This window comes from Narcine bancroftii, chromosome 11 (genome assembly GCF_036971445.1).
Source record: "Narcine bancroftii isolate sNarBan1 chromosome 11, sNarBan1.hap1, whole genome shotgun sequence".
NCBI classification, from domain to species: Eukaryota; Metazoa; Chordata; class Chondrichthyes; order Torpediniformes; family Narcinidae; genus Narcine; species Narcine bancroftii.
Genome location: NC_091479.1, coordinates 46334925 through 46358712, shown reverse-complemented (window position 1 = coordinate 46358712; position 23788 = coordinate 46334925). Strand labels below are relative to the sequence as shown.

General features: G+C 46.1%; 1 protein-coding gene and 1 long non-coding RNA gene across 2 annotated transcripts in view; one reads left to right on the top strand and one right to left on the bottom strand.

The window, feature by feature from the left end:
- LOC138745753 (uncharacterized) overlaps positions 1 to 9411 on the top strand; it is a 34243-nt gene extending 24832 nt beyond the window's left edge. Inside the window, exon 3 of the long non-coding RNA XR_011346482.1 lies at positions 9269 to 9411. This is a non-coding gene — a long non-coding RNA (uncharacterized lncRNA). The remainder of the gene's footprint in view (positions 1 to 9268) is intronic.
- The window catches only part of LOC138745752 (uncharacterized), a 53381-nt gene continuing 37984 nt past the window's right edge, over positions 8392 to 23788 (bottom strand). The window contains exon 3 of the mRNA XM_069903027.1: positions 8392 to 11040. Within this exon, the coding sequence (XP_069759128.1) occupies positions 9984 to 10958 (975 nt within the window). The 5' untranslated portion in view covers positions 10959 to 11040 and the 3' untranslated portion in view covers positions 8392 to 9983. The remainder of the gene's footprint in view (positions 11041 to 23788) is intronic.

The following is a 23788-nucleotide window of genomic DNA, read 5'->3' as shown; positions in this document are numbered from 1 at the left end:
GAGGAGAAGCCCAGTACCTCTTCAGTGGATTGCAGTATGGTAGCCTTCAACTGATCCCAGAGGGATTCAGGGGACGGGTCCGTGAGGCGGGTTGCAACGTCGAGCTTTGCTTTGAGGTTTGCCTGGAAGTTTCCTCTCGCTTCGTCTGACTGCAGTTTTCCAACATTGAACCTCTTTCTGGGGGCTTTATTGTTCCTGGGCTTTGGCTTGAAGTGAAGGTTGAGCTTGCAGCGAACCAGCCGGTGGTCAGTGTGGCATTCCGCGCTAGGCATGACCCTGGTGTGGAGCACATCTTGTTTGTCACTTTCTCGCACCAGGATGTAGTCCAGGAGGTGCCAGTGTTTGGATCGGGGATGCATCCAGGTGGTCTTAAGGCTGTCCCTCTGCTGAAAAAGGGTGTTTGTAATGACAAGCCGCTGTTCTGCGCAGAGCTCCAACAGGAGGCGCCCATTGTCGTTGCACTTGCCGACGCCATGCTTGCCCAGGATTCCTGGCCAGGTTTCTGAGTCTTTGCCGACACGAGCGTTGAAGTCGCCCAGGATGACAACCTTGTCGGCTGTAGGGGTACGTTGGATGAGGTTGCGCAGGTCGGTGTAGAACTTGTTCTTTTCTGCTGGTTCCGCCTGGAGGGTTGGAGCATAGACACTGATGAGGGTGATGTGACGCTTGTTTTGAAGTGGGAGTCGCATGGACATGATTCGGTCCGAGAGGCCTGTCGGAAGGTTTTCGAGTTTGGAGGCAATGAAGCTCTTGACCATGAAGCCTACACCAGATAGGCGTCGTTCATCCGAAGGCTTGCCAGACCAGTAGAGTGTGTAGCCCGCGCCGCGTTCTTGGAGGCTGCCTACATCTGCCAGGCGGACTTCACTGAGAGCGGCTATGTCGATGTCAAGTCTGAGGAGTTCATGTGCAATGAGGGCAGACCGACGTTCAGGTCGGTGGCTGTCAGTCTTGTCTAGCATGGTTCTGATGTTCCAGCATGCTAGCTTGAGTTTGTGAGCATCTTTTGAGGGGGAGGACGTGGAGGGGGAGGACGTGGAGGGGAGGACGTGGAGGGGGAGGACGTGGAGGGGGAGGACGTTGAGGGGGAGGACGTGGACCTGTCCTCGGGCCTGCGCAAAGGAGCTTTTAGGTGGAGTGCAGTGCGCGCAGTACTGGCCCCACCCTTTACACCCATGGTTCGTGTGCCGTGGCCAAGCAAGCTGGGACGTGGCAGCGAGGTCCTTGGGTCGTAGGTTTTATATCGGAGTGGCCTTCTCCTATGCAGGTTTCTTACCCGGGCTGGAGGGGCCTGCCTCCCCTCCTAGGTCGGTCCATACTGCCCGGACCGGGGCCGAGGCCGCCGCAGTTCACCCTGTACCTGGACTGGGGCCACCGCCTCCCACTCCCTGCCCGGACCGGGGCCTCCGCCTGCCTCACTCGACCGAGGCCGGGGCCGCCGTCTCCCCCTTGCTCCTGCCCGTATCGGGGCCGCCGCCGTCTACCCTTCGCCCGGACCGGGGCCGGGGCCGCTGCTGCTCTCCCTGTGCCCGGATTGGGGCCGCCGTCTCCCCCTTGCTCCTGCCCGGATCGGGGCCGCCGCCGTCTACCCTTCGCCCGGACCGGGACCGGGGCCGCTGCTGCTCTCCCTGTGCCCGGACTGGGGCCGCCGTCTCCCCCTTGCTCCTGCCCGTATCGGGGCCGCCGCCGTCTACCCTTCGCCCGGACCGGGGCCGGGGCCGCTGCTGCTCTCCCTGTGCCTGGACTGGGGCCGCCGCCTCCCACTCCCTGTCCGGACCGGGGCCTCCGCCTGCCTCACTCGACCGAGGCCGAGGCCTGGTTATTTTCAGTTCACTGCATGTGAGTCAAGGTTGAGGACTTACCCACAATGGAATATATAATGGGGAATAAGGAAATGGCAGACCAATTAAATTCTTACTTTAGTTCTGTTTTCACAAGAGAGGATACAAATAACCTCCCAAGGATGTTGGGAAACATAGAGACTAATGTAAGGGAGGAGGTGAATGAAATCAGTATCTCTAAGGACATGGTCTTGGGGAAATTGAAGGGATTGAAGGCCGATAAATCCCAAGGGCCTGATAATCTACATCCTAGTGTACTTAAGGAAGTGGACATTCTGAATTATTTTCCAGAACTCAATAGACTCAGGATCAGTGCCCATGGATTGGAGGGTAGCTAATGTTACCCCACTATTTAAAAAGGGGGGTAGAGAAAAAGCGGGGAATTATAGGCCGGTGAGGCTTACATCAGTAGTGGGCAAAATGATGGAATCCATTATTAAGGATGTAATAGCGGAGCCTATGACTAGCAGAGAAGGGATCGGACAGAGTCAACATGGATTTACAAAAGGAAAATCGTGCTTGACAAATGTATTGGAATTCTTTGAGATGGTAACAGGTAATATAGATGGGGGAGAGCCAGTGGATGTGGTGTACCTGGACTTCCGAAAGGCCTTCGATAAGGTCCCACATAAATGTCTGGCATGCAAAATCAAGGCTCATGGGATTAGGGGCAAGGTATTGATGTGGATTGAGAACTGGCTGGCAGATAGAAGACAGAGAGTTGGGATAAATGGCTCGTTTTCTGAGTGGCAGGCGGTGACCAGTGGGGTGCCACAGGGATCTGTATTGGGACCCCAACTGTTCACAATTTACTTTAATGATCTAGATGAGGGGATTGGATGTAATATCTCCAAATTTGCAGACGACACTAAGCTAGTGTGCACTGAAGAGGGGGTCAGGAAGCTCCAGTGTGATTTGGATAAATTGGGGGACTGGGCAGATACAGGCAAATGCACTACAATGTGGATAAATGTGAGGTTATCCACTTTGGTAATACAAACCAGAGGGCAGATTACTATTTGAATGGCAATAGATTGGGAGATGGGGAAGTGCAGAGAGACCTAGGGGGTTCTTGAGCACCAGTCACTGAAGGTGAGCATGCAGGTACAGCAGGCGGTTAAAAAGGCAAATGGTATGTTGGCCTTCATATCAAGAGGGTTTGAGTATATGAATAAGGATATCTTACTGCAGCTGTACAGAGCCTTGGTGAGACAACACCTGGAGTATTGTGTGCAGTTTTGGTCACCTTATCTGAGGAAGAATGTTCTTGCAATGGAGGGAGTGCAGAGGCGATTCACCAGGCTGATAACTGGAATGGCAGGAATGACTTATGAGGAAAGATTGCGCAAATTGGGATTGAACTCACTGGAGTTGAGAAGATTGAGAGGGGATCTCATAGAGACATATAAAATTCTGGCAGGACTGGACAGAATGGATGCGGAAGGGATGTTTCAAATGGTGGGGGAGTCCAGAACCCGGGGCCATGGTTCGAGGATAATAGGCAAACCATTTATGACTGAGATGAGGAGGAATTTATTTACCAAGAGGGTGGTGAATCTGTGGAATTCATTGCCACAGAGGGCAGTAGAGGCAGGTTCATTGAATATATTTAAGAGGGAATTAGATATATTTCTTCAGTATAAGGGAATTAGGGGTTACGGAGAGAAGGCGGGGACGGGGTACTGCACTTTAAGATCAGCCATGATCTCTTTGGATGGCGGAGCGGGCTCGAAGGGTCGAATGACCCACTCCTGCTCCTATCTTCTATGTATCTATGTAAGCTATATGGGGAAAACACCACTGTCAAGTCTTCTGCCTTAAAGGAGTAATTATATTCAAGTGGTCAGTAGATCAAGAGATGGAAACAGTGAAATCAGACAGAGGTGAGTGGCTGCTTAAATTAGAAACATTCGTGTTCATGCTATAGAGTTTAAGGCTACCCAGGAGGAATATAATGTGTTTTCTTTAAGATTGTTTGCCCTCATCCTGGCGAAGGATGGGGCCAACAGACATGTTGCTGGAAGGGTTCAAGAATTGATATGGTAGGTCACAGGAAGCTCAAGTTTAGATCCACGGAGCACATGTATTTAGCAAAATGGCCACCCAGTCTGTATTTGGTCTTGCTGATATTGAGGTCAGCTGAGTCTACCAAATGTATTAGATTAGGTTGGATTGGATGCATGTGAAACACTGCCTCACCTGGAAGGCCTGATTGTGGCCTTGGATGGAGGTGAGAGGAGATGTAGGGACAAGTTTGGCAATTTCTGCAGTTCCAATGGGGAGTGCATCAGGTGGTGGTGGGTGGAGAGGGAAGTGCCTTCGAGGGAGTCACAGAAAGACGTGCACCTATGAAAAAAGGATATGAGTGGAGCGGGTTAGATGTAGCAGGTTAGAGGATGGTGCTGATGTTGGAAGTGTCCAAGGATAACGTGTCAGATGTGGCAGCTGATGGGTGGTAAGTGAGAAATCTGCGGGATTCTGTCCGTGTTTTGCCAGAAAGGAGATGGGGTAAAGGCAGAAAGATAATTGGAGATATGGTTGCAGGCTTTATCAATGAATGTATGGGGGAATCGGCAATTATTGAAGAAATAAGACATTTTGGGTATCCAGGTATGAAGACCTAAACTTGGGGTTGTTACAGGCCCAGAGGACCCCAAAACCTAGCAGCAATAGAAAATCACCAAGACAAACGGATACTTCAACAAATGTCTTTTTAATTTCCTTGAAACAAAAAAACAGGATCAAACTTTAAACTATCACTATTAATGTAACTGCCTAACATTAACCCTTTATAATTCTAAGCACTGGTGTATTTAATGTGTATAAAGTTCTTTGACACTCTTACAAGTTCACCGGTATCTATCAATTCTTATACTGTGCACAGAATTCAACATTTATGACTTTTCACCAAGCTCTGGTGCTTAAAAGTAAATGTTTACCCTCCACGAAGGCTCTTGTTGGTTTCAGAGAGGGATTTCTTGCTCATTGGACACACAAAAACTGATTCCCTCTGATCAGCCACTTTGGTGTCTTGCCAAAGAAACTTTCACCATCAGAGTTTTCCAAATGATAACCTCCTCTGCACGTCACCATTGAGTTCCTTTTGTTTCACTTATTTCAGGTGAAACACCATTTCTAGCCAGCCATTTTCTCTTGTATGTAGAACAAGGTTTTTCAACAGGCTGAACTGAGAACTCACAAACCGTCTTCAAAATGGGGTTTCAACAAGATGCCAGCTTGCCATCTCTCTCTCTTTTAGCAAAAAGCCTATTTGGTGTCTCCTCTCTGCTTGCAAAAGCACATGACCTTCTTAGAACAGTTAACTTCTGAGTCCAATAATATGTTGTTTTAAAAACAATATTCCATTTTGCACCTGCTTTTAAAATTATTTAGCTAGACAGTCTTTGCAAAGGCTCTCAGCGGCTCTCGGCGCCTGCATGACTCACTCTCGGCAAAGCTCTTGCATTTTAAGAGCTGTTTTGCAAAGTGTTTGTATTTGTTTGTGACCTATACAACTCCTACAATCTATCCTTCAAAAACATCTCTATATACAATGTAAAATATATAATCTGTCACAGGACAGATGCAGCAGAGGAGTTGTGATAAAATTAATGGTGTCCTTGCAAAAAAATAAGTGGGAAGAGGTATAATCCAGGTAGCTCTGGTGAGTGGAGTTTATAATAGTTTGAAACTTGAACCTCTCTCTCTATTTCAGGAGACAATTTACTCTCATGTATTTAAAATGTGTCATATCACACAAAATTGTTTTTTTCTTGGTGAAAGACAGACAGATTCGCCATTGGCAGAAATTGGCTGAAATGCCTCTTGCAGCCAGAGAAGGAAGGAAAAGAGAGTCACTCTCCCCCACCCCCACCATCCCGAATCCTGGGTCAAGTCACTGAGGGTCTGTGGATTCTCTTTCAGTGCTCACAGACCAATCCAAGCCATTGGTAATGCGAGCTCCAGTTTTGAACCTCTGACACGATTAGGAATCCTTCAGCACCCACTCATATCCCAGGTCTGACACCCTTTTAGCCAGTTTTCAACCAGTCTCTAGGAATCCACGGCCTGGTGTGAGTTCCTTGACTGCTTTATCCGGAAGCCCACAGCCTGCGTGGGTTCCTCTCCTCAAGTCACCAACAGCCTGTCACCTGTGTGGGTCCTTCAGCTGCAGAACCCCTCACTGGTCTGCTTCCATTGTCACTGACCTGTGGATTGAATCCTCTGCTTCTAAGATGTTGATGGGGTTTGGTCTTCTTGTTTTCTGGTGCCCTGCGCTAGTCCTGCGCTTCCCTAGAGTTCGCGGTGCCGAGGAAATTTAACACATCTAAATTAAAATTTTACAACTTAGAGGAGAATCTCCCATGTCTAGAGGGATGGAAAGGGCATTATTACAAATTGAAGCCTAATATTTGAATATTCATGTGCCAAATTTGTAAAAGCATAGAGTATATATTTCTCAAGCTATATGTAATTTTTTCCAAAAGAATACAACTTTGAATGTTTGCATGTCATCTTGGCATCCCTAAAAATATATCTGATTTCCAACTAATGAAATACATTTCCTCATCACCACTAAGGCTAATTTAACAAATATCAATTGATATATTAATAGTTTTAATTTGGGCCTTGTTCATTCAATATTTCCTAATAAAAATAAAGTTTGATTTTGCGGAAAAACATCTCCTGTAGCTTGTTTCAAAAAATTTATAATTCTCCCTAAAAAGATCTTACATTAGGACAAAGATAAGTTGAATGCAAGAAAGTTGCTACATCTTCACCACACTTAAAACATTGATCTGATAATTCTGATTTTATTCTAATCAATTTCTCTAGTGTAAGAAGTAACTGTAGAAGAAAAACTAGTTGTAAATTTCTTCCTCACTGCTGTAGTGTGGAACTCTGGTCAATAATTCCAGACTGCTGAGTTGAAGTGAATTAATACAACTCCCCTGGATCACGTGATCCCTATTGCCAAATCAGCTTCCTGCAGTGCTTTTCATATCCAACTGCGTGAGTCTCCTGATTCTAGGTGTAGCTTTCAGATAAAATCCTTGCTGACATCTGGTACATGACTGAAGTAAAAACAATTATACTGAACTAATTTATATCATACATTACTACAACATTCAAATCCATTTCCCACATTTGTCTAGACTTATGAACTCCTCATTTAAAAATTCCTACTAGCAATAAAGAATACATTATCGAAGTAAACATTTTAACAATTCCTCTTTATAAGGAATTTCTATTTCAGTACAACATGGTTGGTCCTAACTTATCCTTCAAATATTTCCTTAGTTGGAAAGAGCAAAAAAGATTGCAATGAGTTATACGATATTTATTTCTCAGTTGCTCAAATGACATTATTTTACCCCTTTCATCACAATCTTCAACATTTATAATCCCTTTACGAAATCAGCTATTCAGAAATTGATGATCCTTCGAAAAAGAGACGAGGATTTGTATATCCACTTACACCAATTTCATAATTTATTTTATTCCATATATTAATCAAATGTTTAAACAATGGTTTATCTTTATCACCAACCATTAATTTCAATTCCCACTTGGATATAAATTCTTCTGCTTTTCCTCTCTCCTATTTTATTTGATTCAAATTTAACCCATGGCAATTTTTTCCCTTTCAAAAAAAGAAGCAAGAAATCTCATTTGAGCTGTTCGATACTAATTTTCAAAATGAGGAAGATGTAGTCCTGTCAATGTAGAATTTGCATTGAGAGAAACGCAGCTGTCTTTAGTTATCTTATTGAATTGGCTAAAATGGCATAACATGAGAGCAAATATCCTGGAGGAGTGTGGGTCACGTGTAGCATGCGATTCAATCGGAAATGGGTTCACATGACATAAACACATGATGCAGACTGTTTTCTAAGAATGGAAAACAACAGGAAGGTTGTCTAGGTCTCCAGCAGGATATAGATCACAAGATAAAGGAGTAGAAGTACGCCCTTTGAGTCTATTCCACTATTCTTGCACTCAGCCCCACTGCCCAGCTCTCTCCCCATTACCCTTGATTCCTTGACTAATCAAATACCTGTCAATCTCTGCCTGAAATACGCCCAATGACCTCAATTCCACAGATTCACGATCCACTGACAAAATAATTTGTTCCACATTTGTTTTAAATTGACACCCTTTTATCCTGAAATTATGCTCTCCTGTCCTAGAATCCCCTACCATGGGAAACATCTTTGCCATATGTACTCTGTCCAGGCCTTCCATTATTTGAAATGCCTCTGAGGACCCCCTTATCCTTCTGTACTCCAACTAGTACAGTCGAAGAGTCGACAATTGCTCCTCATACACTAACCCTTTCATTCCTGATATAATTCCAGTAAATCATCTCTGACCTTCTCCAACACCAGCACATCTTTTCTCAAATACGGCACCCAAAACTCTAATTCTGATTGAATGGAAAGGGAATTGTCCAACGACACAAACACAACAGTGAAATGATATTATGTCTTGTTGATATTTACCAAAAATTATTGAAGTGTCAAATAATAACTTTCAAAAGATGCCGGGGCCCAATTATGAACAAATATCACAACCTAAAGAATTCGGGTTGTTCTGAAGCTTGGTGCTTTGTTACGAGACCAGAGGATCCCAAAACACAGCAGCAATAGATATTCATCAAGACAAAAGGTTGCTTAAATAAAAGTTGATTTTAATTATCTTTAAACATGAAAACAGAATTACTCTTTAACTTATCACCATTTTACTAACTTACTTTACCTAACTTACCCCCCCCCTTCTAATTCTAAGTGCACGTGTGTGTAATGTATGTGTAAGTTCAGAAAAGTTCCTTGATTCACAGTCCAATCTCACTTCTCATTCCTCCAAGTCCACTGTTTGCAGGCCATTCTTATACTGTGCACAGAATTGAACATATCAAAAGCTCACCAGACTTTGGTGCACAAAAGGTGAATGTTTACCACTCGGGAAGGTTCTTGTTGGTTTTCAGATAGAGGTGTGTTGTTCAGGGAAGCATTAGTGTTTATTTGTGCTCAACGAATCATCATCTGAAAACCGTTATATCATCAGAAAATCTCTGATAGCTTTAGCATCGAGCAGAGCTGAGCCAGGACTTTACAGGTATTCAAGGGAGTGTGTGGGCAGGGTTTGTTCTGGACCAACAATCTCACCAAATGACTTTGCTTGAAATCAAGATTCAAACCATTTTGAGGAATACAACAGGAATTGTTCAACAAGAGCCTGGTGTTCCCAGAGGAGTTTTCTTTCAATAGTGGAAATTATTTTTTTTAAAAAGCCCGTTAATCTTCCTGATGCAGATTATTGTATTTAACTTTCAGGTTGCTATCTGTTGAAACTGCAAGTCACAGCGTCATTTTTGTTTTTGAAAATGCAGATGTGAAAACTTTGGTCTCCTTGGTTTGCTTAAGTTTACAGAGGAGACGTTGGGTCAAGCTGAGAAGACAGAGGCTGGATGCCCATTTGGGGAATTGGCTGAGCAAAGCAGAAAGCACAAAACATGGGACTGAAAAAATAATGAAGGAGACTGAAGTGCCGTTGAACCAAACCCAGGTAAAGAATTTAATTTTGTGCAGCGTACTTTAGTAACCAAACAATTTGGGCTTTTAGTGGTGACCTATTTAAATTAACAAAATCTGACTAGAATTGAAGTTTATGGAATGTTTGGAAGTTACCACAAAAAAATGGAGCATATAAATTAGATATAGTAATTAAGATAAATGAACAATACAATGAGCCTGGTGTCACAATATCTGCCTCCCTCTACCATACATCACCATTAAACCTTCTCCCCAATATAGTTACAGCCAATCGCTGTAACTATATACACTATATACATTCGTGATAGATCTGTACCATCACAATGTCAAAGTATATGCCAGAATTTATTGTACATCACTGTTAAACCTTCTCACTCCAGTGAATCCGGTGTCAGCATTATCTGTCTAAGTTAACCGTACATCACCTTCAACATTCTTCCCACTCTGAACCTGGGGTCACAGTATCTAACAGAGTTTATCGTACAACACTGATAAACCTTATTACCCCTGTGAACCTGGGGTCACAGTATATTCCACAGTGGTAGCGTTGGCCGCGGCCGGTCCCCAGTCGGTCGTGGTGGCCACATCAGCAGCGGCGTCGGCAGCGGCAGACGGGGAGCGGGCAGCAGTAGCGTCGGCCCCGGGGGTGTCTGTGGCGACAGCAGCAGCAGCGGTTGCTGGGTCGAGTGTTCCGCACGGGGGCGAGAGGTGGGCCAACACCATGGTTGCGAGGGTGGGCTGCCCCTTCCGGGTTTGGCATTTCCGTGACGTTAGGTGTTGCCGTGCAGGGAACCCTCGCTCTCATTGGACGAGAGCTCTGGGGAAGAAGAGTTTGAATGGGATAGTGGTGGTTGGGCTTCACACGAGGCACTGTGTTTGCTGGCGGCCATTTTAGACCTACAGACTGCAGCAAAGTGGCCCTTTTTAAGGCACTTCTGGGACCTGGCTTTTCTTGTTGGGGACTGGGACCTGCTGTGCTTGTCCCTCCCGCAGAAATAACATTTTGGGTTCGCAGGGGGCAGTGTAGCAGCAGCCGATAGGCCATCAGTATCTCGGGGGGTGGTAGGTAGAAGGGCACTCTACCGACATCAGAACGTGTGGTCCAGTCCCTAGAGAGCTCATTGGGCGTTAAGGCTGCATCCTCCATTGTGATCGAAATCCAGACCATGTCCTCTAGTTTTTCTACCCCTTGTTCGAGCAAGCACAGCCTCACTTCGTTCGATCGGAGCCCGGCCACATAGGCATCCCGGACAAGGTCGCTAGTGATCTCGGCAGCAGTTTTGTCCACACAGTTACAGTCCTTGCCCAATCCCTTTAATACTTGTAAATATGCCCTGCTGGACTCGCTGGGCTGTTGCTTCCTCGACGCAAGCATGAGCCGGGAATGAACTCTGTTCACCGGTTGATCATACAGTTCTTTCAGTACCTTTATGGCTGTGGTGTAAGTGGTCTCATCCTGGATGTTCTCGTAGACTCTCAAGGACACCATAGACAGCAATGATGTTAGACGCTGGTTATCCTCCTCCACCCGAATGAATCTCAGGAAGTTTTCAAAGTTCATTAGCCAGAACTTAAAGGCTTTGAAGGCTGTACCTGACTGTGGGTCGATGTCAAGTTCTTCTTGCCGAGTCAAACGCTCTATCCTGTTCAAAAAAAAATATTTTTTCTTTTTGCTAATAAAATTGTAGAGCTCGTCAAAAGAATCAAAGACTTGTTGATACAAACCAAGGCTTTTATTAGCAAAAGACAGGAGCTCTTCACAGGTGGCCGACCAGTCCAGAATGATCCAACCTGGCTAGGGACAGAACCCTTTAAGGCCCAGACAGTAGGCGTGGCTAAGCTCTCAGCCAATCGCTGTAAATACAGTCTAGATACTGTAACTATATACACTATATACATTGGTGATAGATCTGTACCATCACAATGTCAAAGTATATGCCAAAATTTATTGTACATCACTGTTAAACCTTCTCACTACAGTGAATCCAGCGTAAGCATATCTGTCAAAGTTAACCGTACATCATCTTCAATATTCTTCCCACTCTGAACCTGGGGTCACAGTATCTAACAGAGTTTATTGTACAACACTGATAAACCTTATTCCCCCTGTGAACCTGGGGTCACAGTATCTTCCACAGTTTATCGTACATCACCGCTAAACCTGCTCCCCACTGTGAACCTGCGATTACAGTATCTTCTACAGTTTAGCATACATCACTGATAAACCTTATCCCCATTGTGAATTCGGTGTCACAGTATCTGCCTCAGTTTTCCGTACATCACCATTAAACCTCTCCTCAATGTGAACCTGGTGTCACTTTATCTGTCACATTTTATTTTACATCACCGTTAAACCTTCTTCTTACAGTGAAACTTCTGTCACTTTATCTGCCACATTTTATTTTTTTTTATCAACGTTAAACCTTATTCCCATAGTAAACCTGCTTTCACAGTATCTGCCACAGTTTATTGAACATAACTTTTATACCTTCTCACTACTGAAAACCCGGAGTAACAGTATCTGACTCAGTCTACCGTACATCATCGTTAAACCTTATACCCACTGTGCACCTGGCGTCACAGTATCTGACAGAGTTTATAGTACATCACTGTTAAACTTCTCACAAATGTGAATCCTGTCTCACAGTTTCTGCCTCAGTCTACTGTACATCACCTTAAAACATTATCCCCACTGTGAACCTGCTGTCACAGTATCTTCCATGGTTTATCGTACATTAGTGATCAACCTCTCCCCATTGTGAACCATGTGTCGAAGTTTCTGCCACAGCCTTCCATACATCACTGTTAAACCTGATTCCCACTGTGAATCTGGTGTCTCGTTAACTGACACAGTTTATTGTACATCACAGTTAAACCTTCTTACTTCTGTAAACTCGGTGTCACAGTATCTGCCAAAGTCTACCTTACATCACCATAAAACCTCCTCCCCGCTGTGAACCTGCTGTCACTGTATCTGCCTCAGTCTACAGTACATCACCATTAAACCTTATCCCCATTGTGCACCTGGTGTCACATTATCTATCTCAACATACCATACATCATCGTTAAACCTTATTCCCATGTGAACCTGGTGTCACAATATCTACCTCAGTCTACCGTACATGACTGTTAAACTTCTGTATCTGACACAGTTTATCGGACATTACTATTCAACATTCTCACTGCTGTGAACCCATTGTCACAGTATCTGTCTCAGTCTACCGTACATCATCGTTAAACCCTCTACAACTCTGAACCTGGTGTCACTGTATCTGCCTCAGTCTACAGTACATCACCATTAAAACTTATCCCCACTGTGCATCTGGTGTCACATTATCTCCCTCAACATACTGTACATCACCGTTAAATCTGATCCCTCTGTGACCCTGGTGTCACAGTATCTGACACAGTTCATAGTATATCACTGTTAAACCTTCTCACAAATGTGAATCCTACTATAAAATAATGCTCCCCTTCTAAGTCTCGCTGTATTCGAATCCCCACCTATTTTAAAAGTTCCAAAAAAAAAGAGAAAAATCAATCCCAAAACAATCTACTCAAAAGTAGTAGCCCCCTAAAAATCTGGGGGTGGTAAAGTCCACAAGTGGCAGGTGACTAAAGGACTCAGTGTCACCCACCCCCAGTCAGACTTTCACAAAGTCCTGAAACAAAAACATTCAACCCAGTGATTCCAGTCCCAATGATTGTTCCGGATCTTCAATATTGCGAAGACTTTGCTTCAATTCAACTTTTTTCCCATTCTTTCCATATTTTCCAATCTTCCCATTTCCATTCCCATTGACCCTTCCCTTCGGTGACAATGGTGATGATCGCCCATTTCCTCGTACATCTGGCAATGAATTAGCAAATATTAAAGCATCATGGTCATTTTCAAAAAACTGAGATTAAAAATTCCCATAAAAATGCATAATGAAAAGCAAATTTATATCCCTTTCGCCACAATACTTCTTAAGCCGAATTAAATTCTCAGCATCTTCTGATAATTTCTTGACTCAGATCTGCATTTAAAAAAAAACCTATTATTTTGAACCATCAGTGGAGCCTGATTTTGCCGTGTTTTCTGCACCACCAATTGGAGGATCACCTCTCTGTCTTGATATTTAAAACAGCGAATCAAAACTGCTCGTGGTAATTGGCCTGGAAACGGTTTCTTCCTTAACGCTCTGTTTGCTCGATCTAATTCCAGTCCATCTGGAATGAATTACCTGCCCTACACTTTTGGGATCCATTTCTTCAAAACCTTCACCGGATCCAAACCTTCCATATCTTCCGGAAGACCTACTATCATAACATTATTTCTACGACTTTGGTTTTCTAATGAGCCCAACTTCTTCAATAATTCCTTCTTCTGAATCCCCCAATCTACAAAAGGATCTTCCACTATTTCCATTTTTTCTCTATTACTCTCCACTTGACTCTTGCATTCAAGAAAGCCTCCTCAATCTTTTTAAAATGATTTTGCACAGTATCCACTGATCGTGTCCATCTCGTAACATCACTCTTAACTACATTAATATCTTGCTTCAGAAAAGTTCTTTCTTCACACACAGTGTTCATCTGAGTTTTCATTTCCAAAAATCCTTGAGTCATCTGATGAGTCATCTGCATTGATATATTTGCCATATCTTCCATGAGCTAAGCAATCTCTTCAAGAATTGGAAACACAGAATCCAGTCCAGGATCCATCACCTCCCTTTGAGGCCGACCGTCTTTTGCCTCAGTCCCCAGTTCTTCAAATTCAAATGAAGTTGAGCTCTCTTCTTCCTCCAAAGCAGTAGGTTCTCTTCCAGTGCAGCTGCAGGTCTGGACACCCGACAACAGCATGCCTACCTCGTCAGCTGGCCATCACTCGGGCTCCCCCATAGCCCACACCTTCTCCAAAGGTTCGTGGACCCTCGACGCATGGCGCATGCCTGGTCGGGCCACCCACCGCGCAGGTGTATCTTCCGACGCTACACTGCGCACCCCCGGACCACCAGGCAATGCTGCAGGCACGCAGTTGGCCCGTCCTCGCCCCCGAGTTAACGAGCGTATGAGTTGAAACCAGCCAAACTCATCGCTGAGCCTGCACCATCTTGCGATTGCACAAGATGGCGCTGCTGTAATACTAAGCCGGGCAGGAGTCTTCTGAGGCTTGGGGACTCCAGTCAACGACTCCGTTGCTTCAACTTGAACTAGGCCTCGATTCTTCAACACTTTTGTAAGGTAATTTCTTCTGTAACTGAGTTTTCACTTTTTAAAAAATTTGCAGCTATTTCAATCCTCGACTATTCCAAAGTCTATAAACAGTATTTTTAATCAATTTTACAACTTTTAAAATTGAGCATTTAATAGTCTAACTGGGGAAGGGTGGAACCACATGTCTACCCTCTGCGCCATCTTGTCACAGTATCTGACACAATTTATAGTAAATCACTGTTAAACCTTCACAGTCCTCTGTTTCTGCCTCAGTCTACCTTTAATCAACATTAAATATTCTCCCCCTGTTAACTTGGTGTTAAAGTATCAGCCTAAGTTTACCACACATCACCATTAAACCTTATCCCCATTGTGAGACCAGTTTTACTGTATCTGGCACAGTTTATCGTAAATCACTATTATACCTTCTCACTACTGTGAACTTGGTGTTACAGAGTCTGCCAAAGTCTACCGTACATCACCAGTAAACCTTCTTCCCAATGTGAGCCTGGTGTTATTGTATCTGCCACAACTTATTGTACATCACCGTTAAACATTCTCCACCATGTGAACCTGGTGTAACTGTGTCACAGTATATTCCACAGTTTATTGTACATCACTGATATACCTTCTCCTTATTGTGAATGCAGTGTCACCGTATCAGCGTCAGTCTTCCGTACATCACCATAAACTTCTCGCCAATGTGAACTTGATGTCACAGTATCTGCCAAACTCTACCGTATATCACTGTTAAATATTCTCCCCAATGTGAACCTCGTGTCACAATATCTGACATAGTTTATTATACATTACTGTTAAACCTGCCGGATAAGCTCCAGATAGCGAAAGAGGAGTTCTCGCATCTGCAGGAACTGGGGCCTCGCCGCTCCACCTGGTCCAGAGCCTCCTGTGGCTGGCGCCCCTGCAGAGATTAGCGATGGCTTAATGACACGACAGTACCTGACCCTTACCCCATCCCTCTCATTCAGGATTTTACGGCCAATCTGCATGGCGCGAGGTTATTCTCCAGGGTCGATCTGGTGCGCGTGTGTCATCAAATCCCATTGTAGCCTGAGGACATCCCCAAAATGGCCATCATCACCCCCTTCGGCTTGTTTGAATGTCTACGCATGCCTTTCGAGCTCAAGAACATCACCCAGACTTTCCAGCACCTCATGAATACGGTGCGCAGGGATTTGAATATCATGTTCATTTATCTGGATGACATTCTTGTCGCCAGCAGAGACTGGGCACAAATCAAGTCTCACCTGCACACCCACTTCTCCCGACTGGCCGAATCTGGCCTAACAATCAACCTGGCCAAATGCCAGTTCCGGAAAGAGTCCATGAAGTTTCTGGCCCACATCATCATGGCCGAAGGAGCTACACCAGCTGCTATGAAGGTCACTGCAATCAGAGATTTTCCATGCCCGGACAACCACAAGGGGCTACAAGAGTTCGCAGGTATGGTCAACTTCTACAACCGATTCATTCCAGGAGCTGCACACATCATGCAGACACACTTCGCCAAGGACAAGATACTCGCCTGGACTCCAGAGGCCAACAGGGCGTTCAAAGCCACGAAGGTTGCCCTCGTGAAGGCTACCCTGCTCCTCCACCCACGCACCGACCTTCCTATGGTGCTCTCCATCAATGCCTCTGCCACTACCATTGGTGCTGTCTTGGAGCAGCAGGTTAATGGACAGTGGAACCACTGGAATTCTTTAGCCAACTTCTTCATCCGCTAGACTGCAAGTATAGTGCTTTCAACCGTGAGTGGCTGGGCATGTACCTTGCTGTGCCTCATTTTTGCTATTTCTTGGAGGGGAGGCCTTTCACAATTTATACCGACCACAAGCCCCTCACTCAAGCTGTCACTATAGCTAGAGATCCCTGGTTGGCCCACTTACACCGTCACCTGTCCTTTGTATCGGAGTTCACCACCCACATTCAGCACAAGGCAGGGAAAGACAATGTGGTTACTGAAGCGCTCTCCCAACCGGCCATTTGCTCGCTGATACCCAGACTAGACTACGACCAGCTTGTCCCGGATCAGAAGTCCGACGAGGAGATGCAGGCCTTCAGGACTACCATCATGGGCCTGCGGTTCCAGATCCTCCCGAAGCCTCTCAGTGATGAGCACCATGTGACCAGTGGTTCCCCAGCAGTGGCGCAGGCAAGTTTTCACCATATCCACGACCTTTTCCAACCTTCCATCAGGTCCAAGGTTCATATGGTGGCAGAACACTTCGTCTGGCATGGGCTTCGAAAGCAGATTGTGGACTGGGGCAGAACCTGCACCCATTGCCAGCTTTCCAAGGTACACAAGCACACCAGAATGCCCGTGCTCGATTTTGAACACGTCCGAGACTTTTCAGCCACATACATGTGGACATTGCCAGCCCCTTACCCGTTTCCCGAAGTAACTGTTATCCTTTCACATTGGTAGACTGCACCACTCGTTGACCTGAGGTGATCCCGATGCCAGATGTCTCCACGGACTCCTGTTCCCAAGCAGGTTGGGTTACCTGGTTCGGCATCCCGGCCCACCTCACTCTGGGCACAGCTCACCAACAGACTGGGAATTGAGCTGCATCACACAATGGCCTATCACCCACTTGCCAATGGACTGGTCGAACGATTGCATCGCCACCTTAAGTCGGCACTTATGGCCTGCCTCACCGGCCCCAACTCGGTGGATGAGCTGCCTTGGGTACTCCTGGGAATCCGCTCGACACCCAAAGAAGACCTGCAAATGTCATCTGCTGATCTGGTCTACGGTAAACCACTAGCCCTGCCTGGTGAGTTTATCAATGCACCTCACAACCTGCAACAGTCACCGCACGGTTTACTTCTCTGCCTGCGGGCCCAGTTGGACTCCTTCACACCCCCACCACCGCCCAGACATAGCACACAGGCCTCTTACATCCCCAGTGAGCTGTATTCCACAGAGTATGTTTTTTATCAGATGAGGCCCTTCCACAGCACTCCCTCAAAGACTATATGAAGGGCTGTACAGAGTCATCCAGCATTCGGGATCCACCTTCACACCAGACATCAGTGGTAAGAGGGAACTGTTTACTGTGGACAGATTAAAGAAAGCACACCTCGATCCCAACGAGGCAGTGGTTGCGGCTCAAACCAAGAAGCGAGGCTGCCCGGCAAAAAAGGCCATTGACGCCGGTTCTGGGGGGGTGTGTGGCGGCAAGCCATGAGGCAGGCGATCTAGCCCCTCATGTCACGCACGTGGCGGGGCAGCCAGCCAAAATGGCGCTGTCGGGGGTTTCTCGCCGACCTCGGCACCAGACTCAGAAGCCCGCAACCTGCGGCCCACGTGACCCCCCAGTGACATCAGGGCCCCCGGTGAGCTTCTCAGCCAGGTCCGGGCTCGGAGCATAAGACCTGAATAAAGGAGTTTTTGCTCACTAAACTCAACCCGTCTGTTTGTGAGGTCATTCAGTAACAGAGTAGCCGCCGCTACAGTCGTATCTTAGTTTCTTTTCCTTTCTTTTCTTTTTTATATGTTATCAACATATATTTGTAAACACTTTAACGTTGTGATTTGATATTAATTGTTATAATATTTGATTTAAAGGAGGCTGGTCCAAAAAAGGCATAAAAAAGATTTTAATATGGGGACAGGAATAAAAGAAAAACAGAGGGTACTGGTGTGAGGAAGGGAAGGGTAATATTGTTGTGGGGTAGGTTCAGATGGGTCAGCTGAAGGGACTCGACTGATCCATCCATGATTTGTCCAGCATCTTGCTGTCATGTAGTGGTGAACCAGGGTGTTGCCTGATGGGGACACGGTGCTCTGAGCTCTGCACAGATAGATTGTGCTTTTCTCAAAAACACACTTCCTCAGGTAAAGCAGAGGAAGTGGAAAGGCCCTAGTGTGAAGGGGTAGGGAGGGGGGTGATGGGGGAAGAATTGGGACCCTCCAAAATCATTATGATCAGGCCTCGGAGACCACATCTCTATCACTCGTATTTCTCTTCCCAGGAGAAGGAGTGATCTCAGAGACAAGACACAAGTCCAGAAGAACCTCGCATCCCAGCTGAACAGAGGATGGACAACATCATGATGGCCTGAATCTCTCCCCTTCTTCTCCCTCTGGCCCTGCCAACCCCATTCCCTGCATTTTCTATGTCCCTTTACCCACACCCCCTTTCTCCCCTGCACCTCCTCCATCCCAACCCCCTCCTGCTTACATTCCCCTTCCCTCAGCCCTCCTCCCTTCACCTCCCCTTCCCCCCCTTTCCCCTTCCTACCCTAACCGGGGGAAGGAGTGGTAGGGGAAGGGGGGTAGGAGAAAGAGGGTAATGGAAGCGGGGTGAGTAAGGGGTAGGCTTGGGGGTGTGGGTATGGGATAGGGGTAAGGGGTATGGTTTGGGGAAGGAGAGAGGTGTAGAGGATAGGGGTAGGGTTTAGGCTTGGGTTGGGTGAGAGTAAGGGTTAGGGCCGGGATTGAGGTAACATCATGGTTAGGGTTAGGAGACATGGGCTAGGATTAGGTCTAGGTTTAGGGTTAGGAGAGTTCGGGGAAGTGGGTTTGTATTAGGTTTAGGGGAAGGGGTTAGGAGTAGGAGATAGAGGTGCGGTGAGTGTTTGGGTTAGAGGAAGGTGGGCAGTATTAGGGTTGGGGTTAGGGGACGACGTAGGGGTAGAGATAGAGTTAGGGGACGGGGTAGGGGTAGAGTTAGGGGATGTGGAGTAGTGATAGGGGGTATCGGTAGTGTTAAGGTTAGGGTTTGTTAGTGGTTAGAGTTAGGAGTAGGGGAATGGGAAGGGGGAGGGGAACCGGGAGGCGAGCGGGGGAAGGAAAGGGGAAGGGGAATGGGGAAGGGAATGTAATAGAAGATTTAAACCGTGTTTTTTTTTTACCTTTGCAACCTTTGCTTCTGCAAGGCTGAGAACCTGCTTGTTTTTTACAATCAGCAGACATAAGCTAAATTCCACCAAGGGGCCAGAGATGCAGTTATCTGACAAAAGGACATCTGTGTACCAAGAACATTTAATCTTCCTGCTTGTTTTCGTCACAGACTGTCAGAGGCCTAGCCTTGATGCAAAATAACCATTGTATTCAAAGTGATAAGCTGAAAATTACGTTATTTCTTAGAAGCCTAACATGCTAGCTTGCTCGCTTATCTTTCTTACTGCGCTGGGAATACATGCTTGGGTAAGCAGTTTTTGGGTAATATAAGCCATGGTCCCGCTGCTGAAGTTTGAGACTCTCTGAGTGGTGGCAACATCTTTCAGCAAGAAGAACTTCTAGAGTCCAGCTAACGTCCTGGTCGAGGGAGGTGGAGAAGCTGCAACCAGTGCACCGACAACCTATTACAAGTGTGCAGTCATTGCCTTGCTTCGGCAGTTGGGACCAGTCCAGGCGTTGATAAGTATAATTGGGAAGGGCTTGCATAATTTAGTTTGAAATCAGCTTTTGAATTTGTAATAAACATTTGTTTAAACTGAACTGCTCTCGGTGTGGATGTCTATTTTCTTATGGTAGCTCGAACACTGTGACCAATCTAAAACGAACAAAGTGAGAGGTACAAGTTTAGCCAGGACAGGGAACGGGGTGGAGGAAAGGGGAGGTGAATGGAGGAAGGTATCTCTACACCCTCCCTTCCCCACCCCTTCCCCTACATTATCCCTGCTTCTCCTCTCCTCCTTCTAGCAGAAGTTGGGCCTCATTCCGACCAGAACCTCCCTGTGGTTTCAGAGCCTCCGTTTCAGGGAGTGCCTTCGATGCTCACTGCTGGACAGACATCTTGTCTCTTGATTCATTCTATACCGTTATTATTAAATTTAAAAATGGTTGGGTTTTTTTAAGCTTGAACTCAAAAGGCTGGTCCAGATAGACAACACAGAAACAGGCCCTTCGGCCCCTCTCTTTTGCTGGCTGAGCTGTTGTAATCAGTCCATATTCCTCTCCCCCTTTTCATTCTTTGCTCCCAGACAGCTCATGTTGCCTTGTCAATCTCAAGGCCTGTGGGAAGAAGCTAACTGGCTGTCCTGCTTCTATTCCTCCATATCTCCTTCCTGATGGCAGGGGGACAAAGAGGCTCTGTGCTCGAAACCTATTTACAAATGCCATCCCTGCAAATAATCAGGGGTCCCTTACCTTGAGGTTCCACCAATGTTGCCTCTCCCTCAGCACTCTCTCGTCAGAACACTCCTGCACCCTACTTCCCCTCCTCTCCCAAGTCTCAGTATCCCGCTGACAATTCCAGTCAGCTGCCATGTCTATACCCTGCCCCACCTAAACCGATGGATCAATCAACACCTTCCCCCCTCAAGAGTTCGAGGAATCCACTCTCTCGCAATGTCTTGCTAATGAATGTCCTGCATTCTCCTTCCCCCTTGGTTTCCACCTGTTATCAGGCACCTGGATGGACCCCACCCTGTTGAAACTACCCATGTTCTCACTGATCTCTCTGCACCTCTGCTCTCCATCCAAGGGTCTTGGTTGTCTTGTGGGGCTGGTGGAGAACAAAGCACCAACTCAAGGAGATGGGGAGCAGTACAGAGACCCCAGCTCCAGGAGACAGGGAGAACCACAGAGATGCCCAACTCTGTCAATCGGATCATCAGTTGCAAGGTGCAAGGAACTCTCAGTCCTGCTGCACGTGGGGCAGGTGTGGCCCGTCTCCACACCTCAACCCTGGCAATTCCCAAAACAGATTTCCTATTCATGTGGGGGTCCAAAATGGATAGAGTCTGGAGAAGGACCATGTATGTTCAATCAATGGGGACAAGGGTGTAACCAGCATGGCCATCATTGTGTGTGGCTGTCCATGGAACCAAAGTGCAAGGGCACCAAATGCCGCTATGTGCTGAGGTTCTACCTGGCTCAGATGTTGCGAAAGATTGGCCTGGCCCTGGTGCTGCACAATGTTCCAGTCAGCAAGACTTTGCCCCTTTACCTTCCTGGGAACGGTTTCATAGACAAACACATTTGACCACAAAGCCATCAGGCAGTGGTCAGCAGAGAATGTCTGACACAGAGACTCTAGGACTAGATGGGATACTGCGGGGTGGTCCACGGAGCTGAGCATCCAGAGACAGACATCCAGAACTGCTGGAAAACCAGAAACTCGGTGAAAGATGCCCTTCAGTTTGCCTGAAACGCACATGGGAGTAGCAAACACTAGAAAACATCTGTCTAAAGCAAAGGGAGGAAGATTTAGGGGAGATATCAGGGGTATTTTCTTTTACCCAGAGTTGTGGGTGCCAGGAATGCCTTGCCAGGAGTGAAGGCCAAAACATTTGGGGCATTTAAGGGGCTCTTAGTCACATTGAGGGGCTGAGACCAAGGAATATATTCTCCAACAGCAGAGGGTGGCAGTAACCACAAGATATCAAGTTGGTGGCAATGAAGCTAAACAGAGACCACCTAAGGCGACTGTGCACCCGGCTGCAGGAATTTGGACTTACTATAAACCTTACTTATTGCCAGTTCAGGCTGGAAACGTTTGACTTCCTGGGGCATCAAATCAACAGGCACGGAACTAAGCCCCTGCTTGAAAATGTAGAGGCTGTTCAGTGCTTACCCAAACACACCATAAATTCACCAGTACAATTAATTTTTATAACCAATTCATACCAGTAGTGGCCCACATCATGCGGAGAAAGGTAAAGACATTACCTGGGACAATGAGGATTTGGAGGTGTTCCAGAGGGCCAAGGACGCACTGGCCAACACCATCCTTCTGGTACACGCCAGGCCAGATGCACCCACCACTCTCACAGTAGATGCTTCCAGCACAGCAGTAGGGGGCGCAATGGAGCAATTCATTGAAGGGCAATGGCAGCCCCTGGCCTTCTTGAGCAGACACCTCTGGCCACCTGAACTCAACTACAGCACCTTTGGCTGAGTGCAATCGGTGTTGTATCTGGCAGACTGAGGCAGGTAATCTGACCACAGCTTCACAGTGGGGAGAATGTTTCACGGAGATGTACGAAAAACTGTCACAAACATTGTGACACTGGGTTAACGGCAGGGAGAAGGTTTAACACTAATGTACGATAAACTGTCGGGAGAAGGTTTAATGATAATGAGATAGATACTGAGACAATGGGTTTACAGCAGTGAAAAGGTTTAACTGTGATGTACGATAAACTATGGCAGAAGCAGTGACAAATGGTTCACATTGGGGAGAACATTTAACTTAATGTACGATAGACATGGCAGATATTGTGACAACAAGTTCACAGTAGTGAGAAGGTTTAACAGAGATGTACGGTGGACTGTGATGAATACTGTGAAACCGGGTGCACATTAGTGAGATGGTTTAATAGTGAGGTTCAATGAACTGTGGCAGGTACTGTGGCAGGTTCACAGTGTGGAGGAGGTGTAAAGGTGACACGTGATACATTGGTGCAGATACAGAGACACAGATTTAACAGTGGGGAGAAATTTTAATGGTGATTTTCGGGAGACTGAGGCAGATACTATTTCACCGGGTTCACAGTGGGGAGAAGGTTTAACGCTGATGTATGGTTGACTGAGATAGCTACTGTGAAACTGGGTAAACAGTGGGGAGAGGAATTATTGGTGATATATGGTAAACTGAGGTAGACATTGTGACACCGGGTTCACAGTCGGAAGAAGGTTTATCAGTGATGTAAGATAAACTGGGGCAGATACTGTGACACCAGGTTCACAGTGGGAAAGAGGTTTAACGGTGATACACAATTCAATGTTGCAGATACAGTGATACCGGTTTCACAGTAGGTAGATGGTTTAACATTAATGTACGGTAGAATTAGGTAGTTTCTGTGACAGTGGGTTCACATTAGGGAGAAGGTTTAACAGTGATGTATGATATAATGTGGCAAATACTGTGACAATGGATTCACAGTTGAGAGATAAATCAACGGTGATGTACGATAGACTGAGACAGATAATTTGACACCAGGTTCACAGTGGGAAGGAGGGTAAACAGTGATACACGATTCATTGTTGCAGATACAGTGATACCTGTTTCACAGTAGTGAGAATGTTTAGTACTCATGTCCAATAAACTGTGTAAGATACTATGACACAGTGTTCACAGTGGGGAGAAGGTTTAACTGTGATGTACAATAAACGCTGGCATAAACTTTGACAAATTGTTCACAATGGGGGATAAGGTTCAACGCTGATGTATGGTAAATTGAGATAGATACTGTGTCACCAGGTGCACAGTG